This window comes from Sminthopsis crassicaudata, chromosome 5, assembly GCF_048593235.1.
Source record: "Sminthopsis crassicaudata isolate SCR6 chromosome 5, ASM4859323v1, whole genome shotgun sequence".
NCBI classification, from domain to species: domain Eukaryota; kingdom Metazoa; phylum Chordata; class Mammalia; order Dasyuromorphia; family Dasyuridae; genus Sminthopsis; species Sminthopsis crassicaudata.
The window spans coordinates 202,165,238-202,185,362 of record NC_133621.1 but is presented as its reverse complement, the minus strand read 5'-3'; the positions used below and the strand labels follow the sequence as shown (position 1 = coordinate 202,185,362).

At 36.6% G+C, this 20,125-nt stretch overlaps 2 protein-coding genes across 3 annotated transcripts in view; one reads left to right on the top strand and one right to left on the bottom strand.

Moving 5' to 3' along the window:
- Positions 1-17,894, bottom strand: part of TWF1 (twinfilin actin binding protein 1) — a 38,365-nt gene extending 20,471 nt beyond the window's left edge. Inside the window, exons 1-3 of the mRNA XM_074269467.1 lie at positions 17,724-17,894; positions 8,712-8,911; positions 6,531-6,608 (exon numbers count right to left, since the gene is read on the bottom strand). Coding sequence (XP_074125568.1) covers positions 6,531-6,608; positions 8,712-8,911; positions 17,724-17,836 — 391 coding nt within the window. The 5' untranslated portion in view covers positions 17,837-17,894. The remainder of the gene's footprint in view (positions 1-6,530; positions 6,609-8,711; positions 8,912-17,723) is intronic.
- Positions 17,895-17,939: 45 nt separating this feature from the next.
- Positions 17,940-20,125, top strand: part of TMEM117 (transmembrane protein 117) — a 158,803-nt gene continuing 156,617 nt past the window's right edge. The window contains exon 1 of one of the 2 annotated variants that reach the window (XM_074269461.1): positions 17,940-18,090. The gene's annotated coding sequence lies outside the window, so the exon portion shown is untranslated. Of the gene's footprint in view, positions 18,260-20,125 lie in introns of both variants that reach the window. The other variant, XM_074269460.1, reaches the window with a different exon arrangement.

Sequence of the window (20,125 nt, the reverse complement as noted above, 5' to 3'; positions counted from 1 at the left end):
ATCATGTATATCGAGGAATTTCCAATGGGATATTAAAACATAACAAGAAGATTTTAATAAGTGACTCCATGGTAAATTTTATGTTTACCTTTATGAAACTGATTGGAAAATATGGGAAATGCTGTGCTTATTTGACTCAATAAAACAAAACATTGTAAATGTGACATTTTAAAAAAATGGATAATGAAGTAAGCCCAAAACTGAATAAAAAGAAGAGATCGGAGTAGTTTCTATTTGGAAAATAACGAAGTGCTAAATTTCCCGCCAGTGTAAAATCTATTTAATATCTTTAATAATCAAAATTATTCTGGTGATGCTATATATACGAATATTTTTTGTGACTTTTTTTTTCTAAATATGTGCTAAGATAGTTTTCTAACATTCACCTTTTCAAACCTTATGTTTTAAATTTTTCTCTTCCCTTTCCCTCACCCCCCTGCCCAGACAGCAAGCATACAGATTAAATATGTGCAATTCTGTATTAAAAAAAAAAAAAACAAAAAACAAAAAACAAATCCACAACTTCAAATCCCCCTTTCCATTTTTCTATTAAAAAATAATATTTCTCTGGTCTAAATATCCTTCCCAGACTCCCTCCCTAAAGCTTGATTAAGGACAAACTTACTTTCTTACTTAAGGAAATATATTGAATGGAAACCCAACTATCAAACAAAGAATACCTGCAATCTTGTAATACTGCCTTCTTCACCTCCTAAAGTGAACTTTCTTAACTCTTACTTCTCAACTCTTTGCAATTAGGCTTCTGGAAATAGTCTCTTCAACATTGTGAATAGATACTTAATTGCCAAATCTGAAAACTTTTCTCAATCACAATCTTTTCAGATGCATTACATCTACTTTGACACTATATCCTAAAGACCATAAGACCTCTTCACATAACTTGCAACTGAAGTCTCCTATATATGTTCTCTTCTTCATTAGAATATGAGTATCTTGGGGGTGGCACCAAGATGGTTGAGAGTAGACAGGTCTTTGCCTGAGTTCTTCCTGGCTTCCCTCAGAATCAATACCAGATCAAGCCTCTGAACAGATTTTGCAGTGACAGAACCTACAAATATTTGGAGTATAACAAATTTTCGGCAGGTGATATTTTGACAGAACTTCAGAAAAGGTCTGTTTCAATTAGATAGGGGAGCTTGACCCAGCACAGGGAGATCCTTGGCACAGGGGAATCTAGTGAAAAACTCTTAGCCAAAATATAGCAGCATTGGCTACTCTGTTCTGACTCAGAAGCCAAAGAAACATTGGACTAATGGAAAGACCTCCAAGACAATTATAGAAGGCAAACAATGAGTCCCTGAATCTCAGCATAATAGGCAGATCTTGGCCACAATCCATCTAGCATGGGAAGGAAACCTGAAACACCAACCCACTATAAGCTGTAGTGGAAGCTTGGGACAATCTCCCCCATACCCTAAGAGCAGACCTCAACCTTTTAAAAAAAATAGAACAAAACAAAAAGAGCTCTGATCATAGCTAATATGGAGATAGGGACACTAAAGGCAAAATGTCTCCAGGTGAAGTTTCAAAGGGTGACATGAGTTGGTCTCCAACTCAAAAAGCTCTCTTGAAAGAATCTTAAAAGAAAGTTAGAAGAAAAATGGGGAAAGGAAATGAGAGCTTGGAAAAGGAAACAGAAAATTTCTGAAGAAAACCACTCCTTATAAAACAGCAAAATGGAAAGAAAAAACTCCTTAAAAAACAGAATTGGTGAATGGGAAAAAGAAAACAACTCCTTGAAAAACAGAACTAGTGAAATGGGGGGGAAAAAATACAATGAACAAAACAATGCATTTTAAAGTTCAATTGGACTGACTGAAGAAAATAATTCACTAAAAGTCAGAACTGAAAAAATGGAAGCGATTGACTCAATGACACATCAATCAATGACACAACAATCAAAATCAAAAAAATGAAAAAAAAAAAAAAAATGTAGAATGTGAGCATCTTGAAAGGAGACAAAAGCATCTGCTTTTTTATTTGATGATAAGCATATACGTTATGTGCTTTAAAGTTTGCAAAATACTTTACAAATATTATCTCATTTTATTTTCATAACAACCCTAAGAATCAGGCTATTATTATCCCTATTATATAGATCAGGAAATTAAGAAAAATAGAATATATGATTTAACAAATATTATAACTATTAAATATTCTGAAGATGGGTTTGTTACTTAGGTCTTCCTCATGTCAAGTCTAGTGGTCTATCTACTGCACAGTACTTTATCCTTACTAGGTTTCTCCACATCAATTGCCTTTTATTTTATATTACATCTATTCATGTTTTCAAGTCGTGTTTCCTCTATAAAAAGTAGTAGGCTCTTTAAGAAAATATATACTATTTCATTTTTGTCTTTGTAATCTATGTCTGGCATACCAGTATTTTTAGAAATGTTTACATAAATTGACAAATAAACCATAGAAAAGACACGGGTAAGACAAAAGACAAAGTAAGATACAACAGTTAATGATAATTTATTTATGAGAAATTGAATAAAAGATGCAAATAAATTGTCATGAAGTGAGACTACATGGCAAGATGGTCAACCTAGGTAATGCACTGCTATGTTTCTAGACTAATAAAATTAAAAACAACAATACTCTTTCTGTCCTAGAAGTATTTATAATCTAATGAGGAGAAAGTTGGGGAGTTGACACATCCACAAATTAGCATGATACAACACAGAGAAAAATGAAGCCAAAGATGGGAGCCTAAAGTGCTAAAATTAGTGGAAGGAGAGATAAAGATAAGGATTTACTTGATAAGGAAATTATTTATAGAGAAGATAGTAACCTAAGGGAAAAGATTAGAAGTGTGTTCCAGATATAGGGAATGGCCTGGGCAAGCAAAATGAGAAAGATTACAAGACGAGTTTGAGAAACTAATGGTTTCATTTGGCTACAACATTTGGAACATAAGTAAAGTAAAATAAAACTTTAGAAAGGCAGGTTGTAATCATACTATAAGAGTCCTAAAAACTAAGTTAGAAAAGGTCCTAATTAATGTAATGGAAGCCACTGTAGGTTTTTTATAGAAGACCTCTACTGCACTAGATTATAGAGGGCCACAGATAGTGGGGGAACTCTGAGTGAGGTATAAGAACCTTCAGCCCAGAGAAACCTGCTAAAAATATCTGGTTTGGCTCCCTATTTTCCCTTTGGAATTTCCCTGAGAAGTCAGGGAGGGCGACCACCTGTGTTCAACTTGAAGCAAGGATATTATAGTTAAGCACTTACTCAGTGTGATTGATGAGATAATGGTTATCTAGTTCACATATACTTAATATGATATAATGATGTAATCATCATACTGAAGGCTGAGAGGACTGGAAAAGAAATCTCAAACTAGGACACAGAGAGAGGAGAGACTCAGACACAGAGTAGACATGGAAGACAGAGACAGAAACAGAGATCCTCGTGGTGGCTCTCCTGCCTTCATCACTCCTCCACGTAAGACCAAGGCTTGTCCAAAGACCCTCCAGCAAGCTAGTCTGGACATTACACTAGATAAATCTTTAATGGAAGATTTTAGAGAAGAAAATGGAAACAAATTGCAGAGGATGGGAATACAATGTAACATCTGCATAAACGTAATTTCACAAGTAAAATAATAGATTCAACAAGGCATTGTTAGGGGGAAAACAGCCCTAGAGTGAATAAGATCTTAAAAAAAAAAAACAAAAAAACTCCAAACCAATTCCTTCCTTAATTTTTTAATATTTTCAACTATATTTCTATGCAAAGTGCACATATTAATCAATTTGTAAGCATTTAATAAGTATCTATAATATGATAAGCATCAGGAACAAAAAGAAAAATAAACACTTCCCCATTCTCAAGGAGCTTATGTTCTACTTGAGGAGATAATATGTACAAATAAGTATATACAAAATAAATGGTATTTGGTGGGTGGGGTAGGATCATTAGCTGCCTTGGAGAAAACTTGGAGATAACAAGAAGTAAAGGTGAAGAAGTGCATTACAGCATAGGGCACAGACAGTGCAAAAGCACAGAATGATCCTGGACCACGCAGTGCCAGAAACAGTTGGAACCTTTTAGCTTTAAAAGTCAAATAGGAGTTTGTAGTCTATCTTACAGATACAAGTGATCCTGTAGAATTTACTGAGTAAAAGAATTAACAAGATCAGATTTGTGCATTAGCAACTACTTTGGTAATTATGTAGGGGATTGGAGAAGAGAGGTTTGGATTAAGGAGAAAATTACTGCAAAAATTCCCATGAAAGTTGATGGAAAGGTCATGAGTAATGGCCAAGTACATGGTGAGAAGGGGTGACAGATGAGAGAGGTTAAAGAGGTGGAAATGACAAGATTTAACAAGAAACTAGATATATGAATTAAGGGAGAGGCTTGTAAACCTGTATCCACGGTAAGGAATGTAAAGAACTCAACTTTCAAGAGTGAAGTCGAGAGGTAAAGGTTGGTTGAATAATGAGTTATTATGGATGTACTATCATAAGAAAGATATATAATAAGAAGGAACATCTTCTCTATCCTCTTCATTTCCATGAGATAGAATTAAGGCCACAGAGTTTAAATAATTTGCCCAAGGTCATCCAATTAAGTATCCGTTATGGAACTCACACAGATGTCCTGTGACACCATGGTCAGGGGTCTTTTTGGACTTTTGTTTTGAAATGTCCATTAGATGTACAATTGGAACCCAGAAGAAACCTGTTCAGTCACTTCAATTCTGCCTATCTCTGTGTGTCTGACCCATTTGTGAGTCCTAGGTGAAGACTTAAAATAGTGTGCTGCTATGTCTCCCAGAGGTTTGAAACCTTCTCTTCCACAATACCTTAAACTATTGAGATTCCCCTCCTCAAACTAATTATATTTAACTGATTTGTATTCATTCTCTTTATGCTTATTTACATACTTATGCTCGTATTTATTCTGCTTATCATCTCCTCCAACATAAAAGCAAGCTCTTTTTAAGTTGGGATTGCTTCATTCACTGTAATCCTTTTGCCAGTGCCTGTACTTGGCAAAGAATTAATAAATAGCTACTGGTTAATTGATTTGATAATCTAAAGAATAGAGAATATAATTTTCTGGCATTTAGATGAAATGCAATTAGAATAAGTATTTTTAAAGGGTCTTCATAAAGGGTCCATTAAAGTTTTCTTTAGTAGTCTACTATGTTATTTTGGGCTTCTGTTATTGTTATTATGGGCTCTGACGAAGAAACATTTAACATAAGAATTTATATTTATGTTAACTTATGTTATTATGTTAACTTATGTTATTTATGGGCTCTGATGAAAAAACATTTAATATAAGCATTTACAATGAACAGCTAAATGGTTAAGCAGACAGAGAGCAGGGGTTAGAGTGAGAAAAATATGAGTTTAAATCCAATTCAGACCCTTCCTAGCTCTGTGACCCTGAGTAAGTCACTTAACCTTTGCTTAAGCCCAGCACTGGGCACACTGTTGTAGTTCAATTGTGTTTGACACTTTGTGACCCCATTTGCCATTTTCTTTTCCAGCTCATTTGACAGACATAGAAAACGAGGCAAACAAGATTAAGTGATTTGCCCAGTGTCTAAGCTAGTAAGTGTCTAAAGACAAATTTGAACTCAAATCTTTCAGAATCCAAGCCCAGTGATCTATCCAGTGCACCACACAGCCACACCTCTGGGCACATAGTAAGCAAATATGTAAATGTTAGGTGTTATTATTTTTGTACCTGACTCTCTTCATTTGGAAAATACATATCTTTCACAGGTAGGCAGAAAACAGGGATTGTGCCTATTTTCTATTATGTTCAATAGCTAAAATGGTAAAAAAAAACAAAAAACAAAAAAATTAAGAATGAAATAGATGATATCTAAATTTGATCATTCAACAGGAATCATAATAGTTACTTAATGGGAAAACACCCATAAATTTTACAATCTACTAGAAAGCCTCTGAGGTCCTTTCCAATTTTATACTTGTGATTGGTTATTTGAACTCTTGAGAAAGCAGCATAGAAGAAAAACGAGCATGGCAAAATATAAAAGCATACATACAAAGAAGGCCAAAAGTTGTCTAGAGTTTGAGCCATATTCCCCTCTCATTGACAGGTGGCTAGTATATTGGAGGAGTAAAAACAGCAGAGTCATAAGATCAAAAAGTTGCTCATAGATAGGTACTTGTCCAGAATCTGCTATGAAAACAACAATAATTATAATAATTATTATATATGTAATAAATATAATAATTATTATAATTTTTGTTATTTTTCCAGGGAAGTTGGTTAAATGATTTGCCCAGCTAGGAAGTGTTAAATATCTAAGGCAGGATTTGTACTCAGGCCCTTCAGACTCCAGGACCTGTACTCTATCCAATGTACCCTCTAGCTGCCAAATTAAATTATTTTTAAACCTGAAAACATATATATTTTCTTAATTTTATACGAGTATTTCAAATAGCTAACATGAAAGGCCCGCCCCCAAAGTTCTACCTCTTACCAAACAATGTTAAAAAAATTTTTTAACTGACCATCTTCTATTGAAATCTTTAGAAGCCTGTATTTCCCATTCCTCGCTCTGGCAAAGATATCTTTAACGTCTTCGCTTGCTGAAAGAAAAAAAAAAAAAATGGAAAAAGTTAAAAAGCATACTTACATATTAATCTTATTCTTTACCTTTGTAATTTAAGTAATGCAAAACATCAAAACATTTCAGAAAATACATCACACTTAGTTTATATTTCCTTTTAATCATGATACCAAGAATTAATTTTTAAAAATATGGATTCAAATCAGTAATGCCCTGTCTTATAAAACAACAGAAAAGTAATTCCAGTTTTAAATAATACTAATCTGCCCTATTTGAAATGGTGTAGCAGAAGTTACCATACAATGCATACACTGAAATGACCAAGAAGAAACAAGAGAAAAACCATCAATTATTTGTCGATTTTGAGAAACTGGGTTTATTAAAAGCAAACAAACAAACAACTTACCAAAGTCTGTGACTTAATGATAATTTTCTGATATACAAAAAAGTAAAAACCAATGTCGATGTGATTTTCATTTTGGAAAGCACATTTATTAAATTTGAAGACCTAGGTTTGAGGCCTCTCTTGCATCTGCAAATTTACCCAATGTAACAGAGCAAGCCTTAATCTCAGAAAACCTTAGTTTCCTGTTTGTACTACATAAGGTTTGCAATAAAAGATAGATAGCTTTAGTTGTATTAGTATTAGCTTTCTCCTCCACAAGAACAACAGTAAACACACTGTCTTACCTAAATTAAAATTGGATTCAATGAAATTGAAATAGTGTGAAGCAGGATACTGGTTTTGGAATTCAGAGAATCAGGACTCAAATACAGGGCAAGATATTTAATTCTCTGGACCTCGGTTTCCACATCAATAAAATGAAGGGGGGGGGGCAGCCAGTTGGTGAAGTTAAGAACAGTACTGAAGGTAAGAGCACCTGAGTTCAAATTCGGCCTCAGACACTTAACACTTCTTGGCTGTGTGACCCTGGGCAAATCACTTAACCCCAATTGCCTCAGAAAAAAAGTGAAAGGGATCCTCTCTAAGGTTCTTTTATCTCTAAATCACTAGAAAACTTAAAACTGTTGACATTTATGTTATGTTTGCCACATTTAATATATCTCAAAAACTTAAAATACTCATATTACTGAAATCGGTCTAACTTTTTTTTTTTTAGTATACCTATTATTAATTAGCAATATTACTGTTACTATAAATAGTAAAAGGATGATAGGAACCAGTTGAACAAATTTCGAATATTAAAATAAAACTTTAATTCAATAAAAACTTTAGCAAAGAAAATCAATGAAAAAAATGACAAGTTTAGCTTTAGGTGGTGTTTTTCAGAGGAATTACTCAAAGGTAATCAGGTACAAAGGTAAAGCTAATCAGGTACAACTTTCTAAAATCGTTGTGCATTGGGAGTTAAATAAAGGGGGGGAGTAAGGAAAACAGTGTCAATGAGAAAGGCAATTTGTTGGAAGGTAACTTGGCAAATTTCGGTGTGTGCATTTTGAATTTATAAAAGAAGTCATTGTCGCGGCTCCACATCTCATTCAGTTCAGGTGAGTGCTCCCGGGCTACCTGTTATTTAAACCAGGAACTGCAGGAGGTGGGGTAGGATTACAGGTACCCAGTTGCCATTACGAGGGAGAAAGAAACAAGCTCACAGAAGTCTCCTCGTTTCCTCACAAACTAACAAGACGAGGAGTGCAAGTGCTCGGAGAGCGCTGAATCATCATAATTTATTAACTGCAGGAGGAAGGGACTGAGGGCAGAAGTTCTGGAGAGGCTCCCTCCGTTGACAGGGGACGCCTTGCGTGGGTTTCCGAAGCATAAAAGCCCTAAAAGGAATGAATTGCTTCGGAACCACTCGTAACAGTCGGTGTGGCTGAGAATTTGTTCCACGCTCCGTCGAGGAGGCCCGACAGGTCAGCAGCCGCTCGGCTGCAGCTCCCCCCCCCCCCCCCCCAGACACACCTGGCGGTCAGGGCCGGGCCGGGGCACGGAATGGGAGGGGAAGGAGAAGGGAGGCCTGGCTTCCTCAAAGGACCGGCCACCCCCCCTCGGTCGTGGCTGGAGAAGCTCCAGTGCCGAAGGACCCCCTCCGCTCCCACCCCCACCCCTTTGTTTCCTTTTTCCTTTCTTCTCCTCCCCACGGGCCGCGTGTGTCTTTACCTTGGATGCCAGTCTGATGGGACATAGTGACGAGGTCAGCACCTGGCGCCCACCCTCCGGTGCAGTCGGGGATAACTAGCGGCCTCGGCTGGCAGCCCCAGGAAGTGGCTGCTTCTCGGTCTGCTCCGTGCGTCACCTCAGCGCGCACCCGTTCATTGGCCCGCGCGCCCCGCGCCTGCGCAGTGCGCCTTCTGCCCCAGCTGGAAAAGGCCCCCGATTCTATTAAGTTACTAATGGGCTGATTAGCTTTTACCGAGAAATGTTCACTCTAGTGGTATGTTAATAACTATAATAGCTCAATTCCTATTGAACCAAGTGCCAAACCCCCTTTGGGTTTGAATTCCAGGCTGGCTGACTGCGGAATCTCACTATGGCTCTCAATGAGCCCCGAACCTCATCCAGAAGGGTCACGGCCCGTATTTCAAACCGAGGCGGCCGAATGAAAGAGAAGATATCCCCACCCCCACTCCCCACCCCCAGCTTTGAGGCCTAACGGGGACGCGGAGTTATCTTCATTCCAGATTAGGTTTATGGAGCTTCGCCGCAGGAGAACTGTGCACACGCAAGCTGCTCAAGCACGCCGAGTTCCCGAAAGCAAAGTGCCTCAGGGTCAAGTGATTTCCATAAGGGGGCGAGGAGAGGCTGTCCGAGTTTAATTTTCCTTGGATTATATTTATTAGTGTGCAGTACAACCTGTGGCCCATCTTAATCCCTAAAAAGATTGTAAACTCCTCAATGGCAGACACCTTTTCAATTTTGTCCTTTTTTATCTCTATTATCTAGCACAGTTTTTAGCTAATGTTTGTTATTAAAGGATTTAACTATGAAAAACTTAAGTAGGGACAGCTAGGGGGCGCAGTGGATAGAGCACCAGCCCTGAATTCAGGAGGATCCAAGTTCAAATCTGATCTCAGACACTTAACACTTCCTAGCTGTGTGACCCTGGGCAAGTCATTTATCCCTCCATTGCCTCATTTAAAAAAAAAAAAAAAAAAAAAAAAAAAAAAAAGCTAAGAAAAATGAGCCCTAAAAGGAAACAGCAAGGAAGTCGTGGTAAATAACTAGGAAAATACCCTTTTGAATAATGTGGCTTAGCTGGGAAAGTAATCTAAAATAAAAACTTTCATTTAAGCACAAGTGACAGGTGTGTAGTGATATCTCCGAGTCATCTTATTTGCATTTCTTTGATCAACAGTGATTTGGAACACTTTCATATGACTAGAGATAGTTTCAATTTCTTCATCTGAAAATTGTTCATATGCTTTGACCATTTATCATTTGGAGAATGGCTTCAATTCTTATAAATTTGAGTCAATTCTCTAAATATTTTAGAAATGAGGCTTTTATCAGAACCTTTAAATGTAAAAATGTTCTTCCATTTTATTGTTTCCCTTCTAATCTTGTCCGTATTAGTTTTGTTTTTACAAAAACTTTTTAACTTAATATAATCAAAATTATCTAGTTTTTGTTCAATAATGAATTCCAATTCTTTAATTACAAATCCCTTCCTTCTCTACAGACCCGAGAGGTAAACTATCCTATATTGTTCTAATTGGCTTATAATGTCCCTCTTTATATCAATGACCTATTTTGACCTTATTTTGGTATATGGTATTAGGTGTGGGTCAATGCCTAGTTTCTGTCATACTAGTTTCCAATTTTCCCAGCAGTTTTTGCCAAATAGTAAGTTCTTATCCCCAAAATCGAGGGTTTTGGGTTTGTCAAACACTAGTTTATTATAGTTATTAACTAGAAAATGGCTTATTTTATAAATTTAACTCAGCTCTCTATATATTTGAGAAAGGAAGACTTTATCAGAGATATTTGCCATACATTTTTTTTTCTCGTAATTCCTTCTATCCTATTTTTCCCATTGTTTATTCTATCTCCCTCCCTTCACTTTGTCTATGCTAAAAAAAAATGTTTTGCTTCCAACTATGGCCTCCCTCAATCTCACTTATTCCCTGACTCTATAGGGAATATAGATTCCTATCTCAAAGTGAATGTGTATGCTATTCCCTCTTTGAGCCAATTTCAATGAAAATAAGATTCACATTCTGCTCTCTTCCCCTCCACTAATTCACCTCATTGTACCTCAATGTTTCCCCTTCTCCTGGTGCATTCTTCTTTTTTCACCCTTAATCTTATTTTTTACATAATATCCCATAATAGTTTACTCACATCCTATGTGATTTGACATAGGATCACATGTATGATCCTCTACCTATGTATATTCCTTCTAAATGCCCTAAAGATGAAAACGTTTTTAGGGGTTAGAAGTTTCATGTCCCCATGTAGGAATGTAAATAGTTTAACCTTATTGAATCTCTTATGATTTGTCTTTCCTTTTTATGCTTCTCTTGAGTCTTGTATTTGAAAATCAAGTATATTATTCAGCTCTGGTCTTTTTGTCAGGAATGCTTGAATGCTCTGTTTTGTTAAATGTCTATTTTTCCTTCGGAAGGATTATATTCTGTTTTTCTGAATTCTTGGTTGTACTCCTATTTCCTTTGCCCTCCATAATATCATATATCCAAGCCCTCTGGATTCTTTAATGTGGTAGTCAGTTTCTTTCTGACTTGTATTATCTAACTAAAGCTCCACAATATTTGAGTTGTTTCTTTCTGACTAGTTATAATTTTTTTTTCTCCTTGACCTGGGAACTCTAGTTGGCTATAAAATTCCTAGGAGTTTTCAGTTGGGGATCTCTTTTAGGAAGTAATTAGTGTATTCTTTCAATTTCTATTTTACCCTCTTATTCTAAAATATTGGGGCAGGGTTGTTTTTTTTTTAATTTTCTTCAAAAATAATGTGTATATTATTATTGTTATCATGGCTTTCAGGAAGTTCACGAATTATTGTATTATATCTCCTGAATCTATTTTCCATTATGTTCATTTTTTTTCATTTTTTTCACTTTGTTTCATTACTTCTTGATGTTTCATTGAATCATTATCTTCCTTCCACTTGCTCAATTCTAATTTTTAAATAGTTATTTTCTTCATTGAAATTTTTTATCTCCTTTTTCTTTTGGTTGATTCTACTTTTTTTTTTCTTCTCTTCAGTGAATTTTTGTGTCCTTTTATCATTTGACCAATTCTGCTTTTTAAACCACTCTTCTTTTTATCAGATTTTTGTGCCTCTTTTACCTTTTGGCCTATTCTATTTTTTAAGGTTTTATTTCCTATGTATTTTTTTGTGCTTCCCTTACCAACCTATTAATTCTCTTTTTCATGACTTTCTTGCAAAATAGTAATTTCTTTAACTGGTATTTCTTCTACCTCTCTTATTTGAATTTTGCAATTCTTTTTGAGTTCTTTCCAGAATTTTTTGGGGTCCTCTCACTAATTCACCTTCTTTCTTAGATTCTGGATATAGCATTTTTGACTTTGTTGTCTTCTTCTGACTTTGTGTTTTATTATTCACTGTCAAATAGTAATTTTATATGGTTAGGATTTTTGCTATTTTCTCATTTTCTGGCCCATTTTTTTGATTTTTAGCTTCATACCAAGGTTGGGCTTTTCTCCTGAGATGGAAACAGGTTTGTTTGGTTTTTTGGTATTTTGTATTTTTGGGGGGGATGAACTTTTCAGAGTTAATTCTGAGGATCTATAACTTTTTCATTCTTCCAAAGGTGGTATGGTTTAAGGAGAGGTTTATTTACTACTCTCCTGGCCTATGCTCTGGTATTTGAGTGACTACAAGCATTCTTTCTGTCCTGGAACTGTGACCAGAGCACCTGCCTCTCTGTTGCTGCATGTTCTTGTATGCTATTGCTCTTCTTTACCCTGAACTTCCACTGAAGACTGTAACCTAGATCTAAGTGTATATATATAATATAGGTAATCCAATCAAGTCCTGATCCAGTGCCAACAAAAGGATCCCTGTAATCTTCTGATCAGATGGTTGACAGTCTGTGGGCTAAGAGTTTTAGAAACCAATGCTTCTAATTCCACTGCCCTGTTAGTTTGGGACAGTGTTACCTGAGACTGGACTTCTGCTCTCTACTCTTACTCCAGTGGGACAGATCTTTCTTGCCAACCTCTTAAGTTAAAATGTATTTTATTTCTAGCCATATGAAAAGATGCTCCAAGTCATTATTAATAAGAGAAATGCAAATTAAGACATCTCTGAGTTACCACTAAACACCTGTCAGATTGGCTAGAATGACAGGGAAAGATAATGCGCAATGTTGGAGGGGATGTGGGAAAACAGGGACACTGATACACTGTTGGTGGAATTGTGAATACATCCAGCCATTCTGAAGAGCAATTTGGAACTATGCTCAAAAAGTTACCAAACTGTGCATACCCTTTGACCCAGCAGTGTTACTACTGGGCTTATATCCCAAAGAGATCTTAAAGAAGGGAAAGGGACCTGTATATGCAAGAATGTTTGTGTCGGTCCTCTTTGTAGTGGCCAGAAACTGGAAACTAAGTGGATGCCCATCAATTAGAGAATGGCTGAATAAATTGTGGTATATGAATATTATGGAATATGATTGTTCTGTAAGAAATGACCAACAGGATGATTTCAGAAAGGCCTGGAGAGACTTACATGAACTGATGCTGAGTGAAATGAGCAGGACCAGGAGATTGTTGTATACTTCAACAACAATACTATGATGATTAATTCTGATGGATGTGGCCATTTTCAACAATGAGATGAATCAAATCAGTTCCAATAGAGTAGTAATGAACTGAACCAGCTACACCCAGTGAACAAACTCTTGGAGATGATTAGGAACCACTACATAGAAATCCCAATCCCTCTATTTTTGTCTGCCTACATTTTGGATTTCTTTCACAGGCTAATTGTACACTATTTCAAAGTCCGATTCTTTTTGTACAGCAAAGTTTGGACATGTATACATATATTGCATTTAATTTATACTTTAACATATTTAACATGTATTGGTCAACCTGCCATCTGGGGGGAAAGGAGGGGAAAATTAGAACAAAAAGTTTGGCAATTGTCAATGTTGTAAAATTACCCATGCATATATCTGGTAAATAAAAACTATTAAAAGAAAAAAAAAAAGTGTTTTATCCCATTCTGTTATGAGTTCTGCAGCTCCAGAATTCATTTTTTGAGGTGTTATTAAAATTGTTTGGAGGGGAATTTGGAAGAGCTCAAGTGAGTCTCTGCCTTTTCTCTGCCATCATGGCTCCAACCATCAGATCATTTTGTGATTTATAATGAATTTTATGGTAAGAATGGGGAGTACTTTGGAGGGAGATAAGAGTTGGGAAGTATGTGACAGGTATTGGACATATGTTACAAATGTAATCTAAAGGTTGTATTAAGGGTTATTTTTAATCTGGTCTCAATCTACCTTTCTAGTTTTATCCTCTACTATATCACCACTATGAACAAGCCATATCAGATTATTTCAGCATATCTCCTATTTTCCTGACTGATCATCTGTTCATGCTGTTTATTCTGAAATTCTTTCCTTTGGAGTCAATCAGCTCAAGTGCCATTTCTTTTTCTAAAGTTCTTCTTGAAATCCAACTCTGATTTCTTCCTCCTCTAAACACCCATAGAACTTTATATTTCTCATAGAATTTATCATTTTTTGCACTGTTTTATGATTATGATTGTGTGCTTGCCATATACAAAATTATAACTTTACTGAGGAAAGGAACAGCATTTTATTCTCCTTTATATCTCATACTTCATCTAGCACAAAGTTTTGTGGTTATTCTATTGAGGTTTTTATATTAATAAATGAACTTTGTTTCATAAATTGATTTAAGGGATGGGGGAAAGCCTCTTTTAATATTTTATTAACTGCATCTGCATATGAAAGGCCCATGAATACCACTGAGCTAGTAGCTGAGACTAAATTAGTCTCTTGGTCTAAAATCTACTTTTTTCTAGGCTATGCACTAAGCACTGGGGATACAAAAAAGTGGCAAAAGACATTCCCTGCCTTCAAGAAGCCTTCATGATTTAATAAACAAAATAATGTTCTTTTCAAGTGCTTGGCTTTGTCTCTGTGTGCTTGTCTTTCTGCCTCCTCATCTAAATAAGATAAAGAAGAAATTTAGGCTTTAAATAGGGGGGATCTTTGAATCCCAGAGCTATTCATTACTTGATTTATACTATAGCCTCCAGATGTTAAAAATTGGGGAAATATATGGAATGCCTCCCAAAATCTAACTAAAAAGAATCTAAAGAAATAAAGTCTAGGGCATTAGCCAGAATGACCTTGCTCTCTGTTCTAAAGAGCTTGACACTTGGGGCTGAGAATTTCTTGCAGTAAAGATGAAAAGCTTTTGAGACTAAGCCTCTGAGAAAACACAGCCTTTTGTGGTTTCTTGGCAAACATTTCCCCCTTTTTCTAAAAGAGCTGGAGAAAGTAGGGTTTAAGCTAAGGAAATATGTCATCACATATTTTTCCCTGAGGAATAAGAAGCTAAGAATTTCTGTGGAGTAAGGCATAGTCAGGATTACAGTGGAGGAGCATCCATTAATGAGAGACCAATGTATTGACACCTGGTAACCTCAGGCTAATCAGTTTTGGCAAAGATTGTAAGAATAGTTCTATAAGGGGTTTATTTCACAAAGCTCTATAGACTGTAAGGACTAATGCTAGGAATATTTTGGGAAGCATTTCTCCTATTCCTTCTTTATTTTCTAACTCGGAGTTTGAAATCATGGACAACTCAAAGGCTAGGAAGTTTACTACTGGTCACATATGTCACAGGTGACATTATAATGTCCTGATGATGGGGTATGGGGGTGACTCTCTGTCCAGAGCACCAAAATGATGGGATATGGGGATGGTAACATGCTGAATTCCTTAAATATATTGGAGTTTTAGAACTCACTCCATAAGGGCCACCAAATGTTGGTGAGAAAGGGTTTGAACCCCAAAAGTATATTGGGATCTTGGGCCAATGTCATGAGATGTCTCAAAAGAATTTCTAGGCTTAGACCATCTCAAAATCAAGAGGTAAAGATTTTAAGGAGCTGACAGATACTATTTTCCATATGAGATTTTTAGCAATTAACAAGGAGAAAGACAAGATCTAAGTTCCCTAGTAGAACTCACAATTAACCAAGGAAAAGATGCCATAACAAGGCAGGCTAAATTTCTAAAGAAGGGAGCCATTGTGATGTTTAGTAAGCAACCCTAAAAGGAGCTACCCATTATGATCCTTAGTAAGTAGGCTGAGGAGTTAACTATAATAAGAAGAAAGACTCCATTAGGTTTCTAATGAATCTATGATGCCATAAGACAGGCTAAAGTTCTAACATTAAAAAAAAAAAAAAAAAAGGGAGTCAATGGCAATTTTGCCATTGACATGATGGAGAGAGCAATCTGCATACAGAAAGTGGATTATGGGAACTGAATATGGATCACAACATAGTATTTTCACCTTACTCAGGATGCTTACTCAGGAAAACAAAAGATCTAATAAAAATCAAAAGATGAACTTAAAGAGATAATCATATCAGTGTTCCTTCCTGCTTGCCTCAGGAGTAGCTTGGCTACCAGATTGTTTACAGTAATTTAGGCTCTCTGGCCATCATCTCTCCCAGAGGTCTATCTGGACAATGGGTTGCTAGCAGAATCGTGGCTTTTTTTTCATGGCCTTATTCACCTTCATCAAGATTTGTGCATGAATTGGATTTAATTGGAGACAGAGTTGCATAAAATAATCAGCTTTATTTTCTCTTCAAAATCTTTGGGATTCAGTGGCTGGAGGAAAATCAGAGTAATTGAAAATGGCCTGGGATGCAGTGGATGACCCTGCTATGTGGGATAGCTCATGGTGAAAGGTTAGAAATGGGAGGTGAAGAGTGTTATAGAAGGAAAATAGCAACTAAATAACACAGCGCTTAGAACACTGGGCTGGAATTAGGAATACTCAACTTCCTGAGTTCAAAGCTTCAGACATGTACAACCTTGGACAAGTCACTTAACCCTGTTTGCCTCAGTTTGAGTTGGAGAAGGAAAAGGCAAACTATTTTAGGATCTTTACCAAGAAAACCCCAAATGAGATCATGAAAGGTCAGGTATGATTAATTACAACAAAAACACATGCCAGATGATGTGCTAAGTGCTCAGAATGCAAAAGAAGAAAAAGAGAATTTTTATCTTCGAAGTTTATAATCTAAAAGGGGATGGTGGTAGAAAGTTATCTTCAAAAAAAGAAAGTTAGCTCCAAAGTACAGATCCCTGCCCTTTATAAAGGAAAACTTTGGGAGGAGTTTAGTGTTCCACTCTCCAGCCCTCCAATCGGAGGGGAGAGAAGGCTGAGGGAGCTAGTAAGGTGTTGAGTATCTAAAGCTGAATTATAGCCATGATGACGGAATCATAGTTTGTCAAGTAGATAGCTGCAGACACAGCAGGCTAGGATTCAAAGGTACCCTGAGTCATCAACTCTTTTGGTTCAGTAGCCAATTAGGAGACTCTCGATAATGAGTCATACATTCTCAAAAGCTTTTCCATTCTACTCCTCAGTTCCCACAGTATGCAGGAAGTAGATAAAGAATATTTTTCATTGCTCTGTTCAATTCATATTACATATGGATAATGGATGTTCTATTAAAATATATAAATATGAATAATATTAATTATTATTTAAAATAGCTGAATGTTTTATATGTGCATCTAACAAGAGCTGCAAGGTGGGGGGAAGGCAATTCCATGCCCCTCTAAATCTGTTTACCAAATCTGCTAAGAATAAAATCTAAAGTAGAATTTTTTTTTGAAGAAGTGTGTTGAAACTGCCTTAGACTGATGGGGAGAAAAAGGAAATTGTAGCAGGGGGCTTATATCTCATAGCAAGAGCTCTATGTGGAAGACAATGGAGTTAATAAGAAAAAAAAAATTGGAAGGGGATATTGGAAGGAAGAGCACAAAGAGGCAATGTCAGTCTCTGAAAAAAAAAAGTAAAAATACTTTCTTTTCTGCCTAAACTCCACAGTAACTACCAAATCTGTTAAAAAACCAAAACAAACCATCAACCCAAACCCCATCATATTCTTAGTCTGTACCTTTTTGCCCGAACATAATTAGGGAAGATCCTATTTGACAGGAGGCTGTTTAAAAGTTGATCGCTCTCTGTGGTCCCGAAGAGTTGGTGGCAGCTCATCAGCCCACCTGTCATGTCAACTCCCGAGACAAGAGTCACCGGGAAGATGGAACTGGCAGTGCTTTTGATGTTTCTACTAGGGCGTGGGAAGGGGGGGGGGCGGAGAGGAGGAAGAGACATGTTTCCAGCTGGCGATGCAGCGGGCAGAATTGGAGGGAGCCTAGGTCACTCAAGCTGCAGCGGTTGCCCTTGTCGTAGCCTCCCCCCTTCCTCCCCTTTACCGGAAAGCAAGCTGAGCCAAGATCGCCGAGGGAAGAGAGATTTTTAAGGTCGGCCTGGATAGCGTCTGAGGCCTGGGGCTAGAAAGAAGGGCGTAAATGGAGGAGGCGGTGGGTGGGCCGAGCAGGTATAAATAGCTCCGTGACCTCAGTGGCAATTGCTGCTGCTACTACGGCAGCGATAAAAGTCTCCAGGGGCTCTTCTCTTCTGGCTAGCAAGGTAGACCACCCATTCCCGGAAGAATTGCGATTTATTTGTTTTTAGTTTTCCATTCTCTCTCTGTTTCTGTCTGTCTGTCTGTCTGTCTGTCTGTCTGTCTGTCTGTCTCTCTCTCTCTCTCTCTCTCTCTCACACACACACACACACACACACACACACGTGTGTTTCGAACCGGAACCGGGTAAGTACAGTCTTCCCTGCCCTCTTCTGTCCACTCTCATACGGCAAGCTGGGCTAGCTGCTTCTTATATTCAACTGTTGTCAAACTGCAGTGTGATTTGTCTGTCTGTGTGTCTGTCTCTCAGTCTTCCTCTCCCTCCTTCTGGTGAATGTGGATGTAATTGCATAACCTTAAACACCAAATTCAGATTCTTTTTCTTCGCAGTTCTGTAGTGTGATGAAGCCAGGTAGGGTCTCGGAAGGCTTTTTGGAATGTAGTTCCTAAGAGAGCTTGCACCCGTATATGGGCTGTTGCCTCTGCTCAGGCAAACTTGGTGTGCTTGAAGGACCTTGCGCTTTGCTGAAAAAATTGAGCCAAGCGAAGGAAAAAAAAAGCATAAAACAAACAAACAAACAAAAAAAACAACAAACAACTTAAGCTAAGAGGTGTTCATTTCTTGCTAATTAAATTTAGGTTCACATGGGTTTTTGAAAACCCTTTTTAATTTTCTTCTAGTGTTTAAAAGCTGCTAGAACTTAAGGGGTTCTTTAAACTTCATTGTGACTCATCTAAAAACCATTTTGACATCTATTTTTAAAAAAAACCACAATGAGCTTGACTTGTGCAGTTGCATTTTAAGGACTGTGGAAAATAGTTACTGTTGTATATCTGTTTAGGTTTGAAAACATAAGCATTTTGTTACTTAAAAATAGCAACTAAAAGTGAATTTCATTGTGTTGTCCCAAGTCTGGAAAGGATTATGGAAACTATAGCATGTTTTAGAAAGTTTTTTTTTTTTTTAAACAAATCCTGTTAATACCATTTTAAAAATTATAAATAACCAGGGTTTTTTAGGAACTAATTTTATTCTCAAATATGGACCTTTTGTCACAGTAATCTTTTTTATTTTAACTTCTTTTCCCTCATTCAATGGTGTCCAATTATAAAGTTTGATATTTTAGTTCTAATGGGTATTTTTTTTTAAGATTGTGGAACACCACTGATTTCAGCAAAACTAAAATTTTAAGTAATCCTAAACACAATGGAAGATCCATGGTGCATATAAACAGTCTGCAGGATGTTAACAATGCTGACTTGCTCCTGAAAAGTATTGTAAAAGACATAGGCCAAAAATGACTGAGAAAAGACTTGATTCCTTATAAATGAGAAATATCAGATTCAGCCATAGTGGTTCATTGGCATTACAAAAATATTACAAGAACCAGAGGAAGACCTCCTGAACATATAGTGAGTCTTTTTGGGAGAATTTATAAAAAGATATTTCTACAAATCCCAGAGGATGTGTATGCAATAGGGGATTTTAGTTTGCATGCTTGGAAAGAGTTTCCACAACTTCATCCATTGTTGGGGGTGAATCACAGCTCGTTTATAAAGACTTAAGTTTTGTCTGCTTCACTTTAATTTCTCAGTCTTCTAAAGTTTTTAATGTCAGATCAAAAGCTAATTTCAGAAAACATTTTTTACTTACATTGTTATTTTTTTTTGGGGGGGGCAACTTTAATATATGTTTGATACATGAGAAAACAGAGTTTAAAAGGATCTATTTATCAGTGGTCACATAGTTACTGACTCTCATTTGAATTTGAAACCAGATCTTTCTGTGTTCAATATTATCCACTGCTACAAGGTTTCTTGATAGATAACATTTGAATAATCACTCAAGGATTAAAATGTATAAACACTTT